This window comes from Pyrus communis, chromosome 15 (genome assembly GCF_041283825.1).
Source record: "Pyrus communis isolate YQ-2024b chromosome 15, ASM4128382v1, whole genome shotgun sequence".
Taxonomy (NCBI): domain Eukaryota; kingdom Viridiplantae; phylum Streptophyta; class Magnoliopsida; order Rosales; family Rosaceae; genus Pyrus; species Pyrus communis.
In genome coordinates this window covers 9522705-9535719 of record NC_142579.1, presented here as the reverse complement: position 1 = coordinate 9535719, position 13015 = coordinate 9522705, and the positions used below count along the sequence as shown (strand labels likewise).

The 13015-nt window shown below is 37.9% G+C and overlaps 1 protein-coding gene across 1 annotated transcript; it reads left to right on the top strand.

The window, feature by feature from the left end:
• Positions 1–1563: 1563 nt before the first annotated feature.
• LOC137734202 (lysM domain-containing GPI-anchored protein 1) lies at positions 1564–5226 on the top strand. Its single transcript, XM_068473507.2, has 5 exons — positions 1564–2796; positions 3777–3894; positions 3982–4143; positions 4244–4275; positions 4727–5226. The coding sequence occupies exons 1-5, from the start codon at positions 2127–2129 to the stop codon at positions 5005–5007; spliced, it is 1263 nt and encodes a 420-aa protein (XP_068329608.2). The 5' UTR covers positions 1564–2126; the 3' UTR covers positions 5008–5226.
• The last annotated feature ends 7789 nt before the right edge of the window (positions 5227–13015 follow it).

Sequence of the window (13015 nt, the reverse complement as noted above, 5' to 3'; positions counted from 1 at the left end):
TTATTTTCGTTATAAGAAATATTTTCTTCATGATTGATTTTGATTCTCTTACTCCTAGATAATTCATTGAGTTTCTCAAATTTAAGGTAATTACCGATCAATCTTTTATCTAGTTCTTCCTTTGCATCTATAGCCTTTGGCATGGTTTTTGTACTTTCCCTCGTCATAATGACTGTAGTCTTGAGTGCTGTCTTCATAATTTCTATCATTGTCAATAGACAGTAAGTTTCCGTCCCCATTTGGTATCAGAGCCAAGTGAGTGGTAATTGCATTAGCATCTTTTTAATCTGCAAGTTAGGTTCATAATATATCTCTCGATTTACAGTCTATCTTATCTGTCGATCCTCTAAATTGTTTGTTCAACTCCCCATCCAAACAGTAAGACGTGGTCCAAACAATAAGTCCTAGGTAGAGGCATGAGCGGAGCGCCTGAGAGGGGAAAGAGTTTAGCAAATACGCGAGGAAGGTGAATCAGTATAAGTTTTCTGTATTTTGATTGTTTGATTTGTGAACTTTATGAGTAGATTATTTAGATCTAATTCAATGGCCAACACTAGCTCTAGATCCAGTTTATGTGCGATACTAGATATTGTTAATGAATAACAAAAACTTGATTTTCAAACTGATGACATTATTAATTTTTCATATTGGAATATTCCCAAAGTTTCAAGTAAAAATATTTACAAAAAGAAATGGTCAATAGCCTCATTTAGAAGTAAACATCATGTTAAAAATGTTGAAAAAACATATGCTCTTAGCAAAAAACATGAAACTTGTCAATTATTTTCTCCAGAACAAATTAAAAATCAAAGAAAAGATGATAACAACTACATTCATATCGACTTAGTTCAGATAGCCGTAAAACCCTTAACACATAGGGACCTTAATACCTCTATTTTGTTATGTCTCCGAGACGCTAGATTCACTAACTTTAGTGATAACATACTTGGAATGATTGAGTTAAGCCTTTATAATAGACCTATCCATTTTTATTGTTTCCTAGATCTCACCATAAGCCTTTTAGATCCTCATATGCCGAAAGCACTCACTTTGAACATGAAAGCTTCATGATATCAAGTTCTTGAAGGAACACAGCCCTTGGCCTTAATGTATAGAGTATATTATAAAGTACTGGCACAAACATGAATTTTCAAGCTTTAACTAAGAGTCCTAGAGACCATACACTTTTAATCCAAACTAACCAAGAAAATGCAAACATTAAAGTTCCCAAAACTATTAGGTAGTTAGATATTAGTTTACCTTTAAATTAATATTTGATTAATGAATGTAAGCTAGTAGCTATTCAAAACAGTCTAATTAATTTAGACAACATAGAACAATAGAGACTCAAGGCCAACCCCAGCAAGAAAACCAGATATTCAAACCGACATGTCTGAAAAGCAGAAATCAAAACCCTACCCTGCAAGACATGACTGTGGGGTACACTTGGATGCCCAAAAATCTCAAAAGCAAACTGCGAAATTACGAAAACACCACAGTCCAAAAACCACGTAAATCTTCAAACCAACTTTACCTCTTAAGAGAAACGACGTCGGATCACCTGGAAACATATGCGAAAAATGGTAGATTTGATGAGGACAAATTAGTCAGAACGGACACCAATCCGTCCCGAAGCTCAACAATCCGACTGGTGTCTGCACACAAAAACAAAAGCAATCTCTCTCTCTCTCTCTCTCTCTCTCTCTCTCTCTCCAGCTTTCACACAAAAACAAAAGCAATCTTCCGCTCTCTCTCTCTGTCCAGCTTTCAAAACTACTTTCCCTTTCTTCCCCGCTCTCTCTCCTTTCTCTCTCTAAAGCTTCACAGGAATCAAACTCCAAAACCCTGAAAGCCAGAAGCCCGAATCCAGAAACCAATCTGAAAATCCTGAAAATTTGAGCTCCAAACCCAGCATTTTGCCCTCCTGCTTCCGCCGTTGAAAGAACCCATCTTTCTGTTTCTTCTGCTGGGTAGGAATAGCACCAGATGGGTAAGCAGAAAAAGCAAAAAAACCCAGAAAATTCTCCGAATTTCAAACCCAAAAAACCCAGCTTTTTTGCTTCGTTCTTAAACCACAGTTAAACCCTCTTTCCATTTTTGCTCTAATTTGAGAAACAGTTCCCAAAATGGCGATTCAAAAACCCTTTTCCAAAACCCAAATCTTCCTTTTTCTGATAGTTCTAGTCAATGTGGCTGTTTTCGTCACCTCCAAGTCGACAATCGAGCCCTGCTCGAATGCCGACTCGTGCAACGCCTTGCTCGGGTACACCGTCTACACCGAGCAAAAGGTCTCGGAGGTCGCCTCCCTCTTCCAGATCGACCCAATTGCTCTCCTCACCGCCAATGCCATCGACATTTCGTACCCAGACGTCGAAAACCACATCCTCCCCTCCCAGCTCTTCCTCAAAATCCCAATCACCTGCTCCTGCGTCGACGGGATTCGAAAATCGGTGTCTACCCACTACAAGACCCGGCCTTCCGACACTCTGGCCTCCATTGCCGATTCGGTGTACTCCGGCTTGGTCTCGGCGGACCAGATTCGGGAGGCCAATTCGATTTCGGATCCTTCGGTGCTCGACGTGGGGCAGACCCTTGTGGTGCCTCTGCCCTGCACTTGCTTCAATGGGACTGATAATTTACTGCCTGCTATCTACTTGTCTTACGTGGTGAGCCCGGAGGACACGCTGGCGGGGATCGCGGCGCGGTACTCGACTACACTGACCGATTTGATGAATGTGAATGCCATGGGGAGTACTGCTATTAAGGCTGCTGATATACTTGCAATCCCATTGCCAGGTAATCTGTAGTTTTACTTATTTTATCAAGTGTTTCGCAATTGGAAGCTAATTAATTACAATGTACTTCTATGTTGAAATTTGGTATGTTAATAGTTTGTGAGTGATTGTGTTGCTGGTTTCTAATTGCGCTGTTTTGTTCTTGGTTTCAGTTGCTGTACTTGTTATTGTTATAAGATACTTCATCGTAGAGAGTCGGAGTTCTTAAAGTTTGTGCATTTTGATGGGTTTTAATTAGTTCAACGTTCGGACTAATAACCATGTCATTTATGTTTGAGATTAGTTTACCGCCATAGCTATACGGTTTCTGGGAATCCTTGAGGCCCTTATTATGGTTGGCTGTCTCACAGATTCGAATAAAGTTTTCATCTTTAAAGTATATCATATACTTTTGCGTAAATAGACTTTGTAGAATGATTAATAATCAAGACAACCATCACATAGTTTTTGTGTTTAAAATTTATCAAGTGGTTGGTTTGGTTCTTTCGCAAATCCAACTTGAGACGAAAGCCGCTAAAATATATTGGTGCACTAGAAATATGCTTCAGTATAATTAATAAGAAACCATTAGGTAATTGTGTAACAATTTCAGTTAAACAATTGACTACAAAGTTCTCAAAAATATTTTACCATATAAATTCCAAGACAGAAAATCTTCAACCTTTCCTTGAGAATGCTCTGCCTCTTCGTATATGACTTCTTTATGTAAGTAGTATGCTCAGGACGCAAACCAACCTTAAACATCACATTATCCTGAAGAAAGAGAAAATGAATTTGGAAAAGAGTTTCTTTAAAGATATTGCTCAAAGAAGTCGTGAAATATGCACCTCTGCTTCCTTTGAGTGCTGGTAGTGCGTCACATATGGAAATTGTTTTTCGTCTTTGAAACATGTCACGTATATTTTACTTATTGGTGAATGGTAACTAATATTTTGTACTTGTTTCCTATATATGTTTTAATTTTGTTTCTCTTGAGTGCAGCCTGTGCATCAAAATTTCCTAAATATGCTAAAGATTACGGCTTGATGGTGCCCAATGGTAGCTATGCCATTACAGCAAGTCACTGTTTGCAATGCAGTTGTGGGCCTGGGAGTCTCAAGTAATTGAGTTTGCTTCTATATCTACATGTTCTCCAACTTCTTCTGCAGGTTGAGTATTAATCACACAATCGTGTTATTTTCTACAGTTTGTACTGCCAGCCTGCTTCATTAGCAGTTTCATGTTCGAGCATGCAATGTAAGAACAGTAACCTCATGGTCGGGAATGTTACAGTTCAGCAGAGTGGTGGTGGTTGCAATGTCACTTCTTGTAACTATGGTGGTTTTGTGAATGGCAGCATCATCACAACGTATGATTATCCTTTATGCTTTTACTTTTTCACTCTTATTATAGCTGTTTCAAAATGTAGGAATTCTGCTTTAATGTCAATCTGATTTCATCCTCTGCAGATTGTCTTCATCTCTTCAGCCCCGTTGCCCAGGTAAACGTATTGATGCTATTATGTTTTTTGCTGCTTGGCTAATTAAAAGTAACAAAACTATAGAAATTGATTGCACTTGTAGGTTTCTGGATATCACATAAAATATGAATGTCTATGTGAAATTGGCTGTCTTATTTTCTTAAACCGAAGGAAGTTTTGCCCGTTTTCTTTGTTAAAATTTGGTTCATGTTTTAATACTTTTCTTTATAGTACTGTAAAATTCTAATTTCAAATTATGGACTCGATTATTATCAAACAGTTACTAGTGTTATAAGGCATATAAGCAGATTGTATATTACTTTCAATTGAAAATAAGATCTTATTAGAAAATAGAAGATCAATCGCTTTTTGCATTGTGATTTCTTTAACTGAAAAGAAAAAGGCTTCTTGGAGCCAGAAACCAGACTGATTAATTTGTTACTCAAGAACTCTATTTCAAAACGCGATGCAGGTCCACAGAAATTTCCACCACTTAAAGCCCCGCCTACCTCGGTAATCCATGACACAATGGTTGCACCTGCCTCTGCACCTGCACCCCAGTCAGATGGTTCGATTGGAGGGATACCCAAGTCGCCTTCAGTGTACCCCGGAGTGCATCCAGCAGGATTATCCCCTATAGGTGGCCCTGCTGGGAGTGCTTCTGATGCCTGCTCGTTGATCAATCCATTGGCCAATCTCCCAACCGCCGTTATGCTACTTTTGTATGTCAAGTTGATGATGGTCATCTTATAATGATTTCGGTACCCTGTTCTTCATTGGTGCTTCAGCATTGGACCAGTCGGATTCTTGTATTTAACCTTGACTTATTTGTAGTGTTTGAACTGGTTTGGTGGACGTGCCGAACCGTCATTGGGGTCTTTGAATAGTGATGGGTTTTGTTCTTCTCAACTGTCAGATTATGCACCGTGAGGTAGTGGCCGTTGCCATCTCTGTAATCTATTCTCGTTACCACTTTCTTGAGTCTCAGAGAGATAGTGTGGGCAGAGCCTTCCTCGTTAGTTCCTAGCATTTTGTTATCATCTCTATTCTCTAATTCTCTCCCTTATGCGCTCAACGCTGAATACATCACTTTGGAAGCATATTATATCTCACCATACATTTAAACAAGAATTAAGCCAACTCAACCGATTTTTTTTCTCATCAAGTTTTCACTTCTTGACTGTTTTCTTAGGCCATCTCAAATGAAGAGGGCTAAAAGTCTAAAAGTCAAAAAAATGACTTAATTTACTCAAAAACTCATTTCTAACTGATGACTGTGCTATAATTTTACGGAGCTTACTCGGTTATTATTTGGCCAAAGGGGCATCAGGTTGGCTAAATATACTTCCTCTCTTAGCTAATATACTTCCTCTCTTAGCTATTTTTTTGGGACTCAACTCTTTAATTACAATAATTGATTCAAATTCAAAGTTAGATTTGAATACATCCAAACGTATAAAAAAAACAAAGTTTTATCACTCAAAATCATTTTGACAATATGGCAAATTTGTTCAATTTCTATCCACAATTCCGTCGAATATGAGCACCAGTTCATTTTCTGTCAAATACGAGCTCTAGGGCCCTCCGTCGAGGGCATTATCTACTCACAAAGGGGACGCTCAAAGCTTCGGCGCGAGGTTTTCTGGTGGTGGAAGAATGTTGGCACGTTGGACTAAGGTTGTTGCAGAAGCTGGAGAAATTTGTGATCAAATTGAGATGATAAATTGATCAAATAAGGGTCAGAGAAGGGATTTACTCTTGATTGCAGGACGAGTTGTAACGAATGGCACTTGATTGTGTGTTTAAATGACACTTCATCGTCCTCCCAATCGTTGCCTGTAGCCGAGGAAAATCGCCCACTTATGAAGGAAGGAAGCAAGTATAGTTTTGAAAGCAGCAAGGAGTGATTGCCAACTTGATAGGGGTTTCATGCAAGTTGAGGACAAAAAGACGGGGTTTCATGCAAGTTGCACGATTGAAATCCCACCGTCCACGATGACTTGCAGTCACCCACGACGGAACCTTGGCCGATGGTCTCGACCTAGAACACGGCTGCTAGAAGAGGCGACCACACCAAGCGATGTTGAGGTGTCTTTTGCCCAAATAGGCAGCCCACACACCACCACAGCCCAGTCTCCAGGCTTGAGCTTTGCTCCACTTTCTTGTTTTCAAAAGTTCATTAATCTGATTATTGTGTGGGTCACTTTGCAGGCACAATTGGTTAGCAAATAAGAAGCTCCGAGCTGGGGTATACCAAGTTAGCAAAAGTTCATACCGTTCTCCTCCACCCTATGGTCCAAAGTTGCTGGAGTATATGCTGGTACAGAAAGAGGTCATAAACAACAGTTTTTCTTCCTATTCTTTAGAGCAAGCCCATTTAATCCACTTAGTGAACAATGATAGACCTTATGAATAGTTGAATTGGCCAAATGCATCTCCACCTCTAAAACTAAATAGCCTAGTCAATTTTTATTAAAATATTATTAATTTTTATAATAAAATAATAATTTGATTTTTAATTTCTGACTTTATAATTTTTTTTTATTAATTTCTGACATTTTATTTATTTTATAAAGTTTTTAGGCCAAAAAATATGCACTGTTGATCTGAAAATCGAACAGTCCTCATTGTGCCACGTTAGTAGCCATTAATTTTAAATTAAATTTTTTATTTTTTTACTGTTGAAATCCAACGGCCCAAAAAAATAGCCGTTGGAAATCCAACGATCCTCATTGTCCATGTATCCACACGGAAGAACCCCATATTGCGCCTGTATAGTGGGCCCCACCTCTGTGATGCTGTTGGCCGCTGGCGACATAAAAAGGATATCAGGTGGCTGACGTCAGCCTAATGTCATGTAGCCCGGTCCTTGGCTCAGCACATTCTGGGTTGACCTAGAGACTGGCTTGGGCTGGGTGCCAGCCTATTAGGCTCGGTTGGAGCCTTTTTTGGGGGTGCCCACTCAAATTTTCGACTTTAGGCTACCTACTGTCTTGGGCTGGACTTACTCTTAACGTGTCACATGAAAAGTTATGTGATACAACAAAAGTCCTATTTACATGAATTCTAAGAAAGTCCCCAATTCATCAATTCAACGAAAGTCTTGTTTGGCCTTTTGAATTTTGAGGGAGCATCACATGAAAAGTTCTTGCCAAAGGCAGGGCAAATACATTTTGATTTGGAATTTTAGCTAAACTAGTCATTGAGATTGTTACAACTCCTCACTTTGGCCCTTGAGATTTAAAATTGATATAACTGGTCCCTTAGTTAGTCCACCGTCAATCATTTTTGTCATTCCGTGAGAAATCTCCTTTGTATAGAAATAAAATAACAAAATTACCCTCAAATTTTGTCAAAATTATTTTGGCTCATTGTTTATTAAATTGAGGAGTATTTATTTATTTATTTTGTCATTTTAGTCTTTATTTAAAAGTGATTTTTCACGGAAGGATTGATGATGGACAAATTTAGGAACCACTTCTATCAATTTCAAATATCAGAGACCATTTTAGCCAAAATACCTAACATTTTTACTAGAATAAGAAACCCTTGTAAATGGCTAGTCAGTCAACTATTGTGTTTTCTAGTCTAATAATTACTTTCAAGACTAAAAAAATTGATACATTCTCACTTGCATCGTGGAAATTTGGGTTTTGTTGGTCACCTATGTTGGTATACATTTCTTTGTAGCGTGATTGACGAAGTGGAAAATGAACTGATTTGGACACAAACATGATTGGTTTGACGAGTTAGCATAGGTTACGTGTTTTAAGTTTTTCACACGGCCAACGTGGCATGATTAGTTTGGACACAAACATCTTATCCCTGTTTCATTAATTCAATTAGTAAGTCAAGTCAATTTGCAGCCTCTTGGGAAGTGAAATTGAATTTCTATAAGGAAGAGTAAGCCCTAGTTTGGTATTGAGGTGATTCTGAAAAAAAGTGGGTATAAAAAAAAGATGGGAGTTTTTTTGTGTTTGGTAAACATTCAACTTCAGCTTTGTTTTTCACAGTTTTGGGTGAAAAAAAAAAAAACCAAAAACAAGAAGCTGCAAAGCTCAGCTTTGAAAAACCAGCTTTCAATCAAGTTCATTTGAGCAGATCCGAATCCACCTCATGAAAGAACCGAGCATACAAGTACGAAATCCCAACGTTATTAATCAAAAGTCCTACATCCAACCCTTCAATCATCTCCTAAATGTGCCTGACGCCATCGTCGAGGTCGCCGGTGAAGTCGACCACGATGGTCTTGATCTAGGTTTTGCCGTACTTGGCCAAGATAGCGTCCAAGACGTCCTTGAGTTTGTCCGGATTCCGACCTACCAAGATCATATTGAGCCCCTTCCAAGCTAGTTGGAAGGTGAAGGCCTTGCTAATGTTATCGATAGGTCTGGTAATGAGTGCCCAAGATCCGTACCTTTTTAGATTCTTGGCAGGTCTGAGGAAATTTATGTAGACCTATTGGAGGAAAGAAAGAGAGTTTGAGGAAAGAGAAAGAGCCGAGAGTGAAGAGCACATGAACCCAGAAAGGCTGAGCTTTGAGGTGCTCGAGTAAGCAGGAACCGATGTCTGTTTTTTGCTTTGGATCTGAATTCTTGAATTATGAGATTTGGGCTTTTGCAATTAGAGTGGGGAAGAGATGAGGGAATGGCATGAGGAAAAAGGGCATAGCAGGGAGTGAACAGTGGGATTAAATTTATAGAAGCGTTTGAAATTGGTAGAGAGGAAATGTTGGATGAAGTAGATGAGCGGATAACCACCCCAATTTATAGTTTACCAAACACTATAATACTGTTTTTTTTTAAAAAAAAAAAGCATTTTTACAAAAAAATTTACCAAACACTCTGCTGCTTTATTTCATAACTGCTTATTCTCATAGCAGAGTACAGAAGCAGTTTTTTTTCTTCAAAGCACATTAATACCAAACTAGCCCTAAGTCAAGTCACAACCAAAGGGTTTTGGTCCATTAATGAATTTCCCTAATGCAATGTGGGTACATTTGTTGCACCGAACCATCTTACACTAGACTACCGAACTAAATTGGACTAACTTAGAATAGACTAAGCTGGACTAACTTAGTAATGTTGTGTCAAACTAAGAAACTAGACTACACCTAATTTGAACATTTTCCCATTTTGGATTATAGTGATGTGATATATTCTAACACACAAATTAAACCCTATAATATAGTATGTGTAAGTAGGGATCGTTCTAGGCCGGAGATTAGAAGGAATGCTAATCTACTCAAATTAAACTCTAAAACACTAAACTAGACTCAAAAACAGAAAACTAGACTTAGAAACACTCAACTAGACACTAAAAACTCAAAACACACTAAACAGACTCTAAACAGCACAATGCTAGCAAATAGACTCAAAACAGACTCTAAGGAGTTATTTGGACAAATTTTAGACTTGTAAGACTCAAAACACTTAAAAACACAAGTTTGGACAGATTCTAACTAATTTGACCCAACAAAGTAAAGGGGGATTGGATTTTGGACGAAATTAAGGTAAAAACAAATAGAATGTAAACTTAAACTAAGTTGCACGAAATTGGGGTGAATGGATAGGTGATAAGCTAGCTAGAGGGTCATTCTCCACACATGATGCACTTGCATACAAATCGATTTCTAGTTGCTTTTCCAACAAACCATGAACCTCAACACCTCAGATTAACTATGAACAACACTAATTAACCCTCATATTTTCCTTAAGTCATTGAATTGGATAGAATACGCATCGGCAATCAAATTATTCTTCAATAGTTCCCTACATGAACAACATAATAGAGATACAATCAAATATCATTAAGCTTTGTGAAAATCATAAGTATTGACAAGGCATTCGTAACTATGAACAGAATGATACTCCTGCCAGGAATTTACTTAACACGATTGTGACTAGCAACCTCCACTACTTATGAATATAAGTTCATAACGATTAGGTGAAACTCCCTTATATTCTAGCATCAAATTCATGCATGCAAACTAAGTATGCATCCTTAATCAACATACAAGAATAAGTTATCAATCAAACAGTTAAGTAAATTGCATTCATGATTTATGAAATCACAACTGGAATTAATCAATTCATATTGCAAATATAATCATGGTTTCAAAGTCCCCTCTAACTAAAACGAATTTAGTTTCTCATGTTCGCAAAACAAAAATAATTAAATTTAAACATTGAAAACAAAGAATAGAATACACCTAGAAACGCTCCAACAATCCAACGTCTTGAATGGCAAGCACGGCTCCAGGTGGCTCTTCCTTCTTTCCTTGCTGCAGCACAATGGGGATTTTTTGAATTTAGGCTCTTCAGGTGTGGTGATCTGATGGTAGAGGGTGGTGATTGAATTATGCGGCATAGACATATATTTATAGGCTTAGGTGCGGCACAAAAGTAGCTTAGGAGAATGATTTTAACACTTCAAATCCATAAGGAAAAGGTCAACTATATGGCAGAAACCAAAGAGGAAAAGGAGAGAGAGGTGCAGCAGATTCCTAGGGGGAAAAGGTTACTTGTTTGCATGATTTTAGGACTCCTTAAATCAGATGGGAAGTGGTTTAATGTGATAAGGAATCCCCCTTGCAGCTGGAGATAAGGTAAGATAGGATTAGGATAAGATAAGATAAGATAAGGTTGGATAAGGTTTGGATAAGATAAGGTAATTTGGATAATGTTCCTTCTGTAGCTGATTCCTTATCTTCAATGCTTCCAACTTTGTTTCTCCAGATATTAAGCACATTCCTAGCCTCTCTTGATCTTCAAATTCGTCCATCCACCTTGCTCCATACTTATGCTATCCATTCCAAGCTCAAAACTGCTCTAAAATGCTCCAAAATGCCATTTCTTGCCAACTTTGCCATTTGGACCTACAAACATACGAAAATAGCTTAAATCACTATAATAAATAGAAGTTAACTATGTAAATGCAAGAAAACAACCTAACTAACTCACATAAATATGCTCATACCATATAGTTACTAATCTACACCTAACTTGAACAATTTTCAATTTCAGATTCATCAATTCAAAACCTAATTCGCATCTAGAACAAAATTACATGAACAATTTCTGATTTCAGATTCATCAATTCAAAACCCAATTTTCGATTACTAATCGATAATGCTCAACCAATCAAAAGTAAATTAATTGAAAAATAAAGCTCAGAAAGAAAGAGAGACATGCACATCGATTAAAAAGAGGAATGAGGGCGCAGTGGTCTAGTTCATGATTCTAGGTTCGGGGCGAGGAGAGAGGGAGAGAGTGGTGGTGGTCTGCTCTCGCCGGAGTTGGTGATTGTATGCGATAGTCTCTGCTATTCGTGAGAACGGAGAGAAGAGAGGATGCGAGGTCTTAGCCGGGAGAGGGGGGAGAGTGTCTCGCTAAGACGGTTTAGCAACATTTTTAGTCGAGGCGAATCCTTTAAATCCCACTAAAGCTAGTCCCGTAGCGGAACAAACACGTGATTACACTTATAGTTAGTTTAGTCTAATCCACTGAATGCTAGTGAGGGCAAACAAACACGTCCTGCCTTCCTAACCGGTTCACAAAGAAAATGACGAAGGAAAATACAATTTTTCAGATTTTGATGCTCTTTTGGTTAATATCATTGCTGTGCGGTTGCCATTATCTTTATGAATTATTCATTTAGTAAGTCAAGTCAATAATTGGCTACTCAGAGTTGTCTTTGTGTAATTTATTAAGTGAGATTTATGCACAACCATTTTCTCCCTTGCATAACAAAAATAAACCAACTTGTGCGTCTTTCATTCTTTATTGTTCAATTCCGAATCATGTCTTGACAATACATAATATATAAGGTTCGCCAGAATCTGAAGATTGCAGTACTTCGACTTCGGATTATAGATTGTTGAATCCTAGGAGACAGACTCTTATTGAACTACAAGTACAAAAGTAGGGACGAATTTTATCTTTAGGACATTGCATTTATGCAATATTCAATCTCCAAATTTGTCAGTATTTCTTACTTTTTCTCTAGTTGTTTGTGTTAATCATGTACACAATTGATGTTTTGATTTTTCTTAGTTTGTCTCATCGCAATCTTGAATCTTGATTCAATGACTTCTTCGAGTTCATCACCTCTGAATCCAAAAATCATCACCCCTAATTCTTCTTCGATGAACCCTAATTTCACGTCGGTGATCTCTTCTCCCTCAATTTCTTCAATTACAATCCAAAGTATTAGTTGTATGGTTCCTACGAAGCTATAATTACCTCATCTGGAATGCACCGTTTGCTTCGATCTTTCGTTGGTATTGATTGACCGAAATTGTTTATGGCAAGAAATCTATTTGTTGTCGTTTTTCCTCGATGAATCAGGCAAAAGTACTGGAACTCCGAATCCTGCATTCGATGTCTAGTATGAAAAGGACTAGAATGGCTTAATTCCACACTTTCTAAAGATCTTGTGCCATTCACCATCGAAGTTATCTCTTCTCGTGAAGTCTAGATCAATCTTAAGCAAAGATTTGGAGGAATTTCTACTGCTCACATCCATCAATTGTGTTCTCGACTACATTCTATTCAAAAAGGCGATCTTCTTATTTATGAGTATATTCAGCAGATCAAGAATATCTCTGATGCACTCATGGCTACTGGTGCGCCAATTTTTGAAAGTGACATAATTGCTGTTACTCTCAATGGTTTTTCTGATGACTATGAATCTTTTATTGATTCGATAATGCTTTGTATATCATCTATTTCACTGGATGAGCTTCATGGATTGTTACTCA